The sequence below is a fragment of the Aythya fuligula genome, chromosome 29 (genome assembly GCF_009819795.1).
Source record: "Aythya fuligula isolate bAytFul2 chromosome 29, bAytFul2.pri, whole genome shotgun sequence".
NCBI classification, from domain to species: domain Eukaryota; kingdom Metazoa; phylum Chordata; class Aves; order Anseriformes; family Anatidae; genus Aythya; species Aythya fuligula.
Genome location: NC_045587.1, coordinates 979,325 through 992,745, shown reverse-complemented (window position 1 = coordinate 992,745; position 13,421 = coordinate 979,325). Strand labels below are relative to the sequence as shown.

Sequence of the window (13,421 nt, the reverse complement as noted above, 5' to 3'; positions counted from 1 at the left end):
ACCCCATCTTCCCGCGTCCCTCAGGGGCTGGAGGGCGGCGGCGGCGGGCAGGCGGGGAACGGGGTGGGGGGGGGGGCGTTGTTTTGCGGCTGTTTTCCAGCTCGGAACCTGCACCGAGAGGACCCGGAGGGAGCTGAGGGGACCGGGAGGGAACCGGGCTGTGCCGTGCCGCCGGGGGGCGCGGTGGCAGCGAGCTTTAGCGGCCGCTCGGGCCCTTCCTTCCCGCCCCGTCCCGCCCCGTGACGCGAAGGCGGCGCTGGGGCTCAGCATGGCGGAGGTGGCGGCCGCTCCCGCCGCGCCCGCGACCCGGAGCCCCCGGCGTTGAGCCGGAGCCGCACCGAGCTCGGCGGCCGGGCCTGCCGGGGGCGGGGGGGTCCCTTTTCCCTTTTTCCCCTTTCCCCTCCCCTTCCCTTTTCCCTTTTTTCCTTCCCCGTCCCCTTCTTTTCGCCATGGCCGAACCGGCGGCCGCGGGCGTCTCCTCGCTGCCCCGCGAGGTCCGCGAGCAGCTGGCGGAGCTGGAGCTGGAGCTGTCGGAAGGTGCCTGTGGGGTGGGGGGGTGAGGGTCTTGGGGGGGGCTTCTGTGGGGTTAGGGGCACGGAACGGGGTGTGGGGGGGTCCCTGGGGGGGGGGGGTCCTCGGTGTGAAGTGAGGTCCCCGTGTGTGGTTTGAGGGGTTCGTGGTGTGAGGGGGGGGGTCTCTGGGGGTGTTTTGGGGGGTTCTCGGTGTGAAGGGGGAGCCGCCGGGGGTGTTTTGGGGGTGTGTGGGGGAGTCCTTGGTGCGGTTGGGGGGTCTCGGTGTGTGTTTTAGAGGGGTTCTCTGTGGGAAGAGGGGGGTCTCAGTGTGAAGGGGGCGTCTGTGCGTGTTTTGGGGCCGTATGTGGGTTTTTGGTGTGATGGGGGGATCCCTGTGTGGGTTATGGGGTCCTCCGTGTGATGGGGGGGGGTCTCTTTGTTTTTTTGGGGGGGTCAGTGTGATGGGGGGATCTCTGTGTGTGTTTTAGGGGGGTTCTCGGTGTGACGAGGGGGTCCCTGTGCGTGTTTTGAGGGGGTCTTCGGTGTGATGGGGGGGTCCCTGCGTGTGTTTTGGGGCTGTGTGGGGCGGTCTTGGTACCATGAGGAGCGTTCTGGGTGCGTTTTGGGGAAGCTCTTGCTGCGAGGGGGTGCTTCGTGTGTGTGCGTGGGGGGGTCCTCGGTGTGATGGGGGGGGTCTGGGTGTGTATTTTGGGGACGTGGAGGGGGTTCTCGGTGTCAAGGAGGATTTTGGGGGGGGCTCCCTATGAGGGGGCAGCCTCTGAGGGGGGGGGAAATCTCCTTGTGGAGGAGCCGGGCGCGTGGTTGTGTGCCGGAGGCCCTGGGACTGCGGAGGCCGGGATTGTGCCCGTGTGCGGAGCGGAGGCTGCCGAGGGAGGCCCGGGCTGTGTCAGGGGGCCCCATGCCCACTGTGGGGAGTGGGGCAAGGAAGGACCCTGCCTGTGGGCGTCATTTGGGGACCACCCAACCCAACCTGGCTCCCTCCCCGTGTCCTGGCATCGCCCCTGTAGGTTGATGGGCCTGGGGTGCTGAGGTGGGGGCTCGGAGGAGCAGAGGGTGACCGAGGGAGGCACAAGCGGCTGCTTCGTCGCTCCCCGAGTTGTTTTGCCTAGCCGCAGTCAGGACGAGAGCTCAACGCTTGTTCGCCGAGAACAAAACCCAGCGAATTTGTTTCCCGTTTTGCACGGGTCCGTCTTTGTTTCCTGGTGCCTAACCCGCCGCTCGCCGTGCAGCTTTGTTGTAAATTCCCCCGCGGAGCCGGGGGACGAGGCTGGAGGCTGCCGGGCAGGTAGCTCCGTGTCGCCCACCTTCAAATCCAGCAGGGCCCTGAGCGGCGTCATCGGCGTGGTCGCAGTCATCACCCTTAGCATGGAAATTCATGAAAAATCAGGCTGCGGTGACACCTTTGCTCTGTCACTTTGTCCCAGAACGTGCAGCGCCTAAAGGAGCCCTGAAGTTTGGAAGGTTGGGAATTCGCTCCCTGAGCTGCCCGCCGTGGTGTCCAGTGCTAAGCCTTTAGAAGAGGCAGTGGTAGAGCTCAACGCGAGTTGTTTGTAGTTAAACATCCAATGCTCGCTGCTTGGTGGTGGCTTTTTTGTCAAATCTTTCTCAGATATGCTTTCTGTAAACATTTAACTAAAGTGATAACTCTATCTGCTGTTTGGTTTCGGGTGCTCCGTGATAGCAAAGGATTGAAGAACATCCTCTTAGGTCACTCAGAATACAATATGAAGCAATGCTTTCGTGAAGAAGAGTTTGATGAATGTTCTTAAGCTTTTGCTTGTATTTTCTGTTTCGTGTGATACTGAGAGACCATTGTGGCCTGACCCTGCTATATGCAGTCCTGCAAACTTTTTTTTTTTTAAACCCTTTTGCTAGAATGGCTGGCTATGACATCATGCTAATCTTTAAAAAGCTTCTAACAGCTTAAACTTCCCTGCTTTTACACTGAAGTTTCCTACGTTATGTAAGTAACTCTGTGGATATTAAATCCACTACCACTTTATGGATTTAGTACCCTGATTCTTTAATATGCATATTATGGATTTGTTGGCGCAGCTCACTTTTTTTTTTTTCATCAAAAAGCTTCGAGTACAAAGAATTTTGTGTGACTGTGGCCCCAAGCTGCTTGGAAACATTCTTCCTGGTATCTGGCTTCTGAGATAGCTGAGGTCTGCCCTGTAAGGAGCGGGGTGAGTCAGTGAGGTAATGTCATTGTGTGCTTCTTGAAAATACGCCCTACTTTGAGAGTTAAGCTTAAAGATTTTAAGGTGTATGCGTGCATTGTTCAGCCGAGTATAACTATGGATCTGTTGATGGTAAACAATATTGAATAGAAGCATTTTATTCGAGTGGCAGTCGTGCTTTGTGTTTGACTGATTTGTTCCTGCTCCGATAAAGATGCTTCGTCCTTCCCCCCCTGCCTTGCTGCAGCTTTGTTTGTCCCCGGGCTTGCCTCTTGTTCGGTGTGTAAATGTTTTTGGGGGCTTTCTGAGGACGAACACCTCCTTTTGGGGCACGGACGGGGAGGTGGGAGAGCGCTCTGCCTTCGGTGGGATCCCACGGTGGGGAGCGCTGGGCAGACTGGTGGAGGAATTGTGGCTTCGGATGCGGGCTGGGAGTGTGAGCAAGTTGCCTGTGCGTTCCCCTGAACTTTCCCAGTTTACAGGATTTATAACAATATGGGGGAAAGACTGTATTAAAATCTTATCTGGCACTGCGCTCGTTCGAGGTGCTGTGTCAGCAAGCAGGATGCAAAGTGGAACAGAAGGATTAGTTTAATGTATGCTTAAAATAGAAATCATAGTTTGCCGTGATGAGCCGTGAGACTTTCTTCAGGAGCAATCTACGCGGAGAGGACAACAGGGCTAATTACACCTCTGCCATCCCAGGGCTGCTCCTTGCGGAGCCCCGTGGTCAGCGTGGAAGTAACAGGAGCCCCATCCCTGAACACAACTCAAATGTCTCAGCAAAACAGCAAAAAAGCTTCAGGGAGCAGTCCTTCTTGTTTCAGCAGGAGAAATTGTCTTTTTATTTTGGGTCTTTCATTGTGAGCCTTTATTTGGCCTCGGCGATTGATTTGAGTCTCCTTTATTACTTGAAGAGCTTAGATAAGGGTTCAGTTGTCTTCCATTAATGCCAAGTGCATCAGATCCAAACCTGAAGCAGCGTGTTTTATGGACACATCTCCCTTCTTTGCAGAAGGGACCGGTGTTGTTGCCTCTAATTAGGCTGAATAACAATAACCGTACACAAGCGAAGAATTAAGTCATGGAGCTGTGTGGAACCTGGAACCTACTGATTACTCATGTTTTCCTTCTTTTCTCACTTTAGGGTTATTTTTTTTTTTCTTTCGAGTGCTTTTTTCATCTGTCAGTAACGCCCACGTCCTGCATCGGTAATGATGGGAAGGGCTGGCTTTGTATTTGCATCTGCTGCTGCCTAATGAGTAAAGGTGCCGGGGATGTGAACTTAAAAGGCTTTACCCCCACCATCGGCTGGGGGTCAGAAAAATTAGAGGTCTCGTGGTTCTGTGAGCGCAGGAGCTCGGCTTTACACCTTTGGGGTGTTGCTGCAGCTGTGTGTGAAGGTGACTTTGTATCCTCTACACCGTGCTGTGTCCTACAAGGCTCCCAGTGCCTGCTGGTGCACTTGCAGGGCACAGAAAAGCTCTCAATTCCTCCCATGGCCAGGCTAAAAGGCCAGCACAAAGCACTCCAGCACCCTTTCTGGGTGCCCAGGCGCTCTGATGCTCTGGGGGAACTCTCCAGCAGCTCCCCTCCCGTTAACCTCATCACACTTTGGTTCCTCAAGCTAGGAAACCCTGGCATGGCCAGGTTCAGATGGCTTTAATTAAGCGTGTTCAGTAGATTTGCACATTTTGGGACTGTGGCTGTTGGTCCTGGCACAATGGGGCTGGGATTTGCTGTTCTGCTCAGGGAGCTGTCTCCCAGCCCACGCTGGATGGGCCAGCTCGTCTCTGAGCGGGTTAAGTCCTCGCATAAAGAGCTTACTTGGCTGCTGAGTTTCCTTTGACTGTGGTTCCTCCCCTGGTTTTTACCTAGTAAAGGGATGTGAGCAGCGTGAACTTCAGCTTGTGCCACCTGTGAGAGGATGAGGTAAGGGGAGGGGGGAACTCCACCTAGTAATAACGAGGAATTCCTCTGATAGCAGCTCGGGCTCGGAACACGATTTGTCCGTTCTGGGTTGTGTGACAGCGTTATCATAGCGCTGCTCTTACCTCATGTACAGAAGGAGCTGGTTTCTGTTTACTTTTCTGGTTAAACATCCATTTGGCTGTCTGGTTTGTGATCTTGTGTGGGTGTTTCTGTGAATGGCTTCGTGCACCTGTGTTTGTTCCTTTTCAAGCTGATTGTCTCTTACTGAAGAATCGAGGCTGGCTGCGGAGGAAAGCTTCGCGTAAGGGTTTTCAGAAGAAAGTGCAAGGATGGTGGCATGCGTGGAAAAAGTAGTATCAGCAAAACAGTTGAAACCCAGGTCTGAAGGCCAGCCAAATAGGAGAGAACCTTACTGGAAGAAAACATGTTGACTCAAGCAAGTGGGTAGAGGCTTTATTTTGTTTGGCTTGAAAAATTCCTACGGAATCGTGGTGTTTTTTCTGTTCTCCCCAAAATTGCGCTTGTTGGTTTTCATTCTTTGACTGCCAGGCACCTACCAAAGCAGGAGAGGATCTCTTCTCGCACGCTCAGCAGCTGAAGTCCAGCACTTAAATAGGTTTAGAGAAGAGTCAAAAGAAGCAACTGTCCGAGTGAGGTCTGCTTATGTGGAGTTTGCTGAGTGGGCAGAAAGGTTTCACTTCTCTTTCCTTCCTCCTGTTCAGAGGGAAACTTCTGCAGCAGGGAAGAGGTTGCAGAGCTCATGAGCGAGTCGGATCTGATTTCTTGCAGCTAGCAGGACCTACAGGTGGTTTTTGTGCATTTATGCCGCATTGTACCCACAAGTCTTGCATTAGGCAAAACTAGGAATGGGAAAGCTTTTATGTTGCTTCCTTAATTCACCTGCAGGACTGACAGCTGATGGGTACCAAATCTGCTGAGAAATCTGTGCAGGGCTTTGACGGAGCCTTTCTGTGCGCAGCCAACAAAGGTGCAGTTCCGAGGCAGTGCTTTGAAATGCAGAAAAATCGTTTTGGAGCACGTCACAGAGAGTTGTTCACGCAAATTCGGAGGTGATTGTCCCTGCCTTGCTTGGCTTTCTGAAGATCCTGCTAAGAGCCTTCGCTTTTAATGGTGGTGTATTTTCTTAAGCTTTACAACGCAGGAAGAAGTGGTGCGAGCGTGGTAGCACGTGGGTTCCTCGCAATGGCTGTCTTGCAGGAAAAGGAAATGCAGCTCAAGTCACGGGCAGCAGAGGAGCAGAGTAACAAATCTGTCACCGGTGCCTCCAGCGGGAGGTCCATGGGAGCACTGCAAATTTAAAGAGTGGGAAAAGTGATTGACGGTTTGGGGAGAGTTAAACGCAAAAATTGGGAGAAATATTTTGCCTAGCCTGTGCCTGGGAGTAGGTTTTACCGTACAAGGAAGCTTTTTTGGAGCAGGCAGGTTGGGATAGCAAAGAATAGCCAGGAGAGGCAAAGAATGTGCGGGTGTTTTGTGCTCTCCCTCCAGTCCTTAGGAAACAAGGAGCGACTTCGGGGCTATTTTTAAAAGCTGCAGCCCTGACCCTTTGCCTTGGGGAGAGGAGGAAATTAGAGGCTTTAAAGGCAGTCCTCCACCTCCTCCCCGACTGCTTCTCTGAAGCCCTGCTGGAGTTGGAACCAGTTCCCCTCAGCTGGGCGCGGGGCACGTCTGGTAGCGATGATTCCTCGTCGTGGTGGCATCTGCACTTTGAGCTGGGTGCTCAGGAAACATCAGTCAGGCCCCTTGGCCTGCCGTGCCTGCAGAAAAGCCTCCTCTGGCGTTCCTGTTGTGCTGTCCTAGATAACCCATCTCCAGTTTTCTATTTTAAAGTCTGGGGCATGAAATACTAAGTGGGAAACGGGCTGGGTGGTAGCAGAGCGGCGCGGAGCCGGAGGGCTGCTCTTCCAAACTACATCCAGCTACAAAATACTCGGAGCTCCATGGAAAAGCAGGCATGCAGAGGACCCCTCATGCTTCTGGCTCATGGGTAACGTGTCAGAAAGGGGGATGGGTTCCTTCCTGGTCCCCTCTGATTAGTTTTTGTCATGAAGCTTTCTATTCATCGGGTTTATCGTGTTTATTCAGTGGCACGTTTCAGAAGCCAAAGAGTGAACTAATGGTGAGACGTCCCAGAGGTGCAAGCAGAAGCTGAATAGTTTCCTGTTTTGATTTGTTTCAAATCTAACGTTCAGATAATTTCTTAAAATGGATTTCTTTAAACTGCGTGCCTCAAAGTTATAAAAAGCATTTCCTGAATCGCAGCGAGCTGTTCCACCGCGTTTTGGAGCGGGTCGGCTTGAGGAGCTGAAGCATTCTCCTGTGGAGGTTGATTCAATCCCAAATTTTTCGTGGAGCTTATGAAATCAGGGAAGAGTCATCAGGCCAGGATGTCTCGTTCTATTAATTAGAATGGAAGATCCTTAAATTTGCACCATGTGTGAGGGAAACGGTGATTTATAGCTAACGGATGCTCTGCAGGCAGCAGCATTCCATCTGCTGCACAAATTTTCCCATTACATTTCGATGACAAGTCTTGGGAAAAGCCTCACACCTGTATTTCTCATTCTGAGTAATGTTTGCCAGCGCTGTGTTTTCACTCTTGCCTGGGTATTTTTCTGAGTAAGATGCCTATTTCTATCTGCTTGCTTTTTTTTTTTCCAGCTTCAAATCGAAGAGGGTCTAAAACACTCCTTGGAGTACAGGCAGGCGGCAGAGGTTGTATTTATACCAAAGATTGTCGATGTATTAGTGACTGAACTCCTCCTTTCTGCTCTAGTGAGCAAACACCTTGTTTTGTTTCCTGTAACTTCAGCTGAGTAGGATTTAAAAAAAAAAAAAAAAAAAGCTTAAAGTTGTAGAACTTCTCTCCCAATGTAAACTTTTTCTGTCCCTTATTGACTTGAGAATTGCTGATACCGACTGGGTCTGTCTGGACTTTGAATTCCATGGGGGTGGGAGCCCGCAGAGCCTGGGCATGCACGGATGTATTTTGGGAACCTGGGATGTGAGTTCAGTGCCTCGGTGATCAGCAACTGAGCCTCTCGGAATTGTTCCCCAGCAGTCAGGCAACCTGCTTTCACCAGCTCCCTGACCCTAGGGAGCAAAAATAACCAAGAGAATTGTATCCCAGCCTGATAAAATTAGGTCTTCTGTAATCTCTCGCAGAACAGCCGGATGGCTAGCTGCCTTCACAAACATATGTTTTAATGCAGGAATAATGCATTCCAGCTCGGATGGCTATAGCCGTGGGAGCTGCTCGACTTAGTGGCTAAAGCACTCCCATTTTGCCTCTGGGAGCAGGACTAATGTCAAACAGCAGGTCTAAAGTGCAGCAGTGGAAAAGGATTGTTTGGGATGTTTGGCCTGTCTCGTGGTGTTAACAGGGATGTTCCTGTACCTTGGTCCTAAAGGATTTGGGGAACAGAACTGTCCTGTTGTTGGAAATAAAGTGTAAATTGCAGAGAGGAGGATTTAGCTGCGACCTGGAAATATGTGCACTCATTCTGCATTAAGCAACTGTCGTTTAGGACCTCTTGTGTTCCTCTAATATGAGTTTATAATAAATTTCTCTGAGAGCAGTGTAGGTAACTCGCTGGAGGGAGGCAAAATCGAGGTGTTGGTTGTGCTTTCTGCCTGCCTCTCCTGACAGCTCCCGGCGCAGAGGGGAGGCACCGGTGTCACCGCAGCCACCAGCGCAGACAAAGCCCAGTTCTGCTGGGAATTGATCGATCATGTGGTACTTCAGCTCCTCCTTCGTAGCTGCTGAATGTCATTAAGGGAAGGCAAGAATTAAGTATTTTTCCCCCAGTAATCTCATGTGTGATCGATTTTTGTGGTTGGCCCCGGGGTGGCCGGCGGCTGGGCGGAGGGCGTTGAGCTGGGGGCCGTCAGGGTGCCCAGGAGGATGGGAACAGGCAGACAAGGTGAGTTGTGCTTGGCCATAAATTGGAAGGGTGGGATCTCAAGGTTGATCAAGCACAAGATTGAGAGTTGGCAGGTTGGGTTTCGGGTCCTGTCCCTACGTGTGGCTTCGTTACGTAGCTCTGCAGCCACCGTTCCGGCGAGGGCAGAGCCAGGTGAGGACGTGTCACCTGCTGTCACCTCTACCTTCACACCTCAGCTTTTCATTTAGAGTGCTGCTCAGTCTTTGAAATGAAGAACCATCTCGATAGGAAGAACCTTTGCTAGAAGTACTCCAACTGCCTCGCCGAGAGCAGCGATGAGCGCACGTATGTCAGTAGGGACGTCCTGATAAGGCTGTTTTCTTTGCCTACTCGTCACGTCCTCATCATCGCCTTTCACTGTAATTACCCGCTGGAAGCTGCGTGTGCTCCTGGTGACAACGATCACGCAGATAAGCCGACCGGCCAAAAGAAACCTGAGGAGGAGAAGAAAACCTGAGGTTTTGAAGTTTTCTGGTTTATTTCTAGAAAGAGGCACGAGCAAAGTCACCAGAAGGTTGGAAAAGGTCACTCGGTGCCTTCCTGTCAAGAAAGCGAGGCGCGTGGTGAGCACGGTTTTGCCTCGAATGCAGCAGCTGACATTCCTGCGCTGTCACTGTGGTGAGGAGAAGGAGAATTACACCGAGGAGCTGGAAGTGACATGGCAAATTCCAGCCTGTGCTTACTCACCGAGCGGTGGAGAGCCGAGTCAGGCGATCCCAACGGAGATAAAAGGTCCTTGATCCTCGGTGGGGCTGCTGGAGAGAGAAACAGATCTGCAGCTCGTTAAACCGCGCTGCCCATTTCTTTCCTTAATTGAACAGAAATGGAAAGTGCCTATTAAAGGTCTTCCATTGCTGGCATTTAGGAAAGATTGTTATTTGTCCCGCAGGAGTGGTTGTAGCAAATGCTGGCGTTTGGGTGGCTGGACACAGGGCTTCTTGTAAGGCTCCAGCTCGGTTGTGTGTACAAAAGGAGGGGGGCGATGCTGAGAGGTTTGCTTCAGAAGACTCTTTACTGGGTCTGGAAGCCAGAGAAGAGCTCGTGTGGTCTTGGGGTGTCCCCACCTTGCAGCCCTGGTCTCACAACACAGCTTTTGGCAGCAGTAGCAGCTCAGGATGCTCACACCTCTTAGCACCTTACTCCTCTGCACCGTTCAGAGCACAGACACCTCGGTTTAAAGCTGTGAACTGTGGTGAGCTCAGGGCAGTTGATTCAGCTTTTAAGAATGCAAGTTCCGTTTTTTAAAAAAAGTATTGAACTATTTACTTCATCCTGTTTGCAGTCAAGCATTTGTAGTTAACCAAATTTACATTTATTTTTTTATTTTTTACAGTTTTTCTTAAGCTTTTAAGGCCGCCCTGAAGGAAATGCTGGCCACCAGACTGAAGTATTGTGTTAGCTAAAAGTAGAGCTCACAAAGTGTTTGTGAGATTTATTTAATTATTTTTTTTTTGAGACCGAGACCTGTGTTTATTCTTAGGGCAGAGACTTGAAGTGTTCCCTTGTGGATTAAAAAAAAAAAAAAAAGCGAACAATTCTTATTGTAGCTGGAATGAAAACCTCCACGCTTACGCAATTCGAGATTGGAAGCTGCTCCAGTGAAGAGGGGGAAGTGTTTTCAGTTCGTAGCTGGGAAGCTGGGATGCGCAGAGGTGAGCGCCTTGCTCTGCTTCAGGGCCACATCCCTGGGCCAGGCACACCTGAGATCCCCTGGCCCTCAGCTCCTACAGCAGCGTGCCTGAACCCTGGCAGAGGAGGAGGCTTCAAATACTCAGCCTGGTGACCCCTAACCAGGTGCCTGTGCAGGATGCTGAGAGTTTTCATGCTCGGCTGCGTGTACCATGGCAGTGACGGTAGCTTGTGGTTGAGCACGTGGGTAGAAACTGGCTGCATTTGTGGAATTTCCCCTTCTGCTTTAAATTCTCGGGTCCCTTGTGAAAATGTGATGAATTTAAGAAGTCCTACAGTGTAGAAAAAAGTCAATTATCGAGTCCCAAGTAGGGAGAATCGTGGATGAAGACAAAGCAAATGAGTCAGATATAAATAATCCTATTATGTCTTGGCTGCTGCCACACCTAGAAACCCTGAACAAACACTGCTGTTCTGTTTAGTTATTCCTCCGTTTGATACACTTTACTTGTTAAGTCCTGTTTTCAAATTGCAGCATGTAAAAATCGTCTAGGGCTACTCACCAGCAGTGTTCAGTACTTAAGAATGTTGGTTTAGGAATTTTGACCAGAGACGGAGATGCCTGTGCTAGAACGTAGTTAATTTGCTCTCGGAGTTCCCCAAAATTAGGAAAATACACAATCCTGGGGCCGGTGTTGCTTTGGAAGGCTTTCAGGGCAATTCTTTTTCTGCAGTAGGCCTTTAAAAAAAAAAAAAAAGCCTGGCTAGAAGAGCAAACAGGAAGATGTAATTCCCCTTTGGCTTTTGTGCAGCAAAAGGTTATTCATTGTATAGAGCTTCAGTGAAACGCTGCTGGTGTGTCTGGTCGTAGCGTGGAAGGTGTAAGGGAAGGCGTTTTGATCTAGCAGAACTGTATTTGATGTATCGTGATTGCTGCCATGTGTCTTACTGGGTAATTAGCTAATAGCTCGTCTCCTTCCCTCCTGCGTTGTGGATAAGCTAATTTTAAGAAATCTGAGTGAAGAGGTTTTAAAAAAAAATAATACAAAAGACAAAAGACCCTTCCCTCCCACCCCATACCCTAATTCTCCTGTAGCTCCCCTCAAGGGGGCACAAAGGCTTGTCTGGTGAGCGTGGCCGTCCTTAATTCCATTTTTTTTTAAGAGAGGTTAGGGTTTGTTTGTTGGTTCTTGTCCAAACACGTACCATTTGCTTCGCATTGTTCTTTTGTGCTGCCTGCTGTCCTTTGGGCTGTGTATGTGGCCTATGAAATGTGATCCTCTGACTCGAAGGAATTGCAGAGATTTGTCTTAGGCACGCGTACCTGCAGTAATCTTTCTCAGTTTATCAGTGCTGCAGCGTGACAGCTCATGATATTCAGCCCGTGCGTTTCCCTGGAGTGAAAAGGTAATTTCTAGTGGTAAACCTGATGGAGAAAGCCAAATAGAAAGAGAGCTTCGTGTCCTGACAGCTCTTCGGGGGGTTATTGATGGAGCAGCAAAGGTGACGCTTTATTTTTCATGTTCTAGAGATGGAAATGGACGCAGCAAAGCAACAAGGGAGGTAGATGATGGCAGCTGTGTTCTCCGTGCCATGCGAGGTGCCCTAACTTGGCCTTTCCTCTTAGGAAAGTTATTGCTGCTTATGTTCTCTTGTTTCAAATCCCAGAATACCTTCCCGTGAGCAATAAACCGGTGCGAAAGGGACACGGACGCGCTGCACGGCACTGCAGGCACCCTCGTCCTCCAGCAGAGACAGAAGTGTTTGGGCAGGAGGATGAAAGGGAAGACTTGGCGTGGAGAAGTGGGGAAGGAGTAAATAAGTCTTCTGTCAGAACGGAGTTTGGCTGCAGGTTACGAGCAGGCTGGCAGCAGCACAGCTTAGAGAGTTTGCTGCTTGATGGTGCTTTGCCGTGCAAAGTGACGCTCTCCCAGTTGTGCTGGTTCAGCTGCTCTGGGTCTGTCCTGAAAGCTGGATGGAAGAGCTGCCAGGCTTCAAAAATGAACAGCATTGCTGTTGAATATCTGACATCGAGAGAGGAGAGCCTACAGAACAGTCCAAGAAAGGAAGAATGAAAGGAACCAGCGAAGCGGAGAGAGTTGGGCCAAGTTAAACCCCTTTTTTTCTGTAATTCTGCTATCGAGAATTGCTCTTTAGGAACAGCTTAAATTTTCTGTGGGTGAAATGTGACAAAAAGTCTCCCCGAGTTACTGTCACGCCGAAGTAAGGCAGCAGTTTTCGGGATTGCTTCCCTGTTTTGAAGGGACTATTTGAAGCTGCTTCATGGATTCCCAGTTGAAAGGTAGATTTCTGCTCCTTCAGCACATTCTGCCCCAAGCAATTGCAGACAGCATCTCCTTAACTCACTAAACCAGTTGATGGTTGAGCTTTGAACATATTGTCTGCTCTTCAAGCGTTACATACGGTTAGATACGTAAATGAAAAGGGCTCTGCTGGTTGTTCCAGGGAGTTACCTCATGGAGGGGAAAAGCTGACTTGGGTTTCCTGTGATATCCTTTACCTCTGATTGTGCAGGGTGCAAATTCAGAGCCGCCCTGCGTTATCTGGGGATGGAGGCACATATGAAAAGGAAGAAGGCAGCTAGGCGAGGGCAGCTTGCCAATTGCTTAAAGCCTTTGTTAGAGACTAAAGGAAACCTGCGCCCATTTAGGCACTAGTACAGCCCCAGGGGCTTTCTTGGCCTCATATGTAAAGAAGATGAAGGCAGCCGCATGGAAATGATTGCACACTTTTGCATGTCAGTCTACATTAGCTCTTCAGACCCTGGCTGTTGTTTGAACGCTAAGATCTTGTGCTTAATTCTCCGAGTTTTCATCCTGTGGGTCTGGCAGTGCAGCACTTAACCCATCTGGTGAAAGTAAACCATGAGGACAGCATCTTCTGCACGAGGACGCTCGCAAAACCCATCTCTAGTCGAGCTGCACGGAGCCTTCGTGTGACTTTGTGCTGGTCGCAAGGAAGGAGATGTCTCCATGGCTCTGGGAAGGGTAGAGTCTTTACGGTAGAGTCCTTGTTCTTGGTTTGCTGTGAGCTGGGAGGGAAAAAAAAAAAAAGAAAAACTCAAGTCCCAAAATAAACTTCAATTTTAAGCCAGTGAAGCTAACTGAATTAGAAATGTACACACTTCCACTCTCAAATCTGCACTGCTCTGCCGTTTT

General features: G+C 50.4%; 1 protein-coding gene across 3 annotated transcripts in view; it reads left to right on the top strand.

Annotated features, from left to right (window-relative positions):
- Positions 1–263: 263 nt before the first annotated feature.
- DIP2B (disco interacting protein 2 homolog B) overlaps positions 264–13,421 on the top strand; it is a 68,212-nt gene continuing 55,054 nt past the window's right edge. For all 3 annotated transcript variants that reach the window (XM_032204815.1, XM_032204814.1, XM_032204813.1), the window contains exon 1: positions 264–537. In XM_032204815.1, the coding sequence (XP_032060706.1) occupies positions 450–537 (88 nt within the window). In that variant the 5' untranslated portion in view covers positions 264–449. The remainder of the gene's footprint in view (positions 538–13,421) is intronic.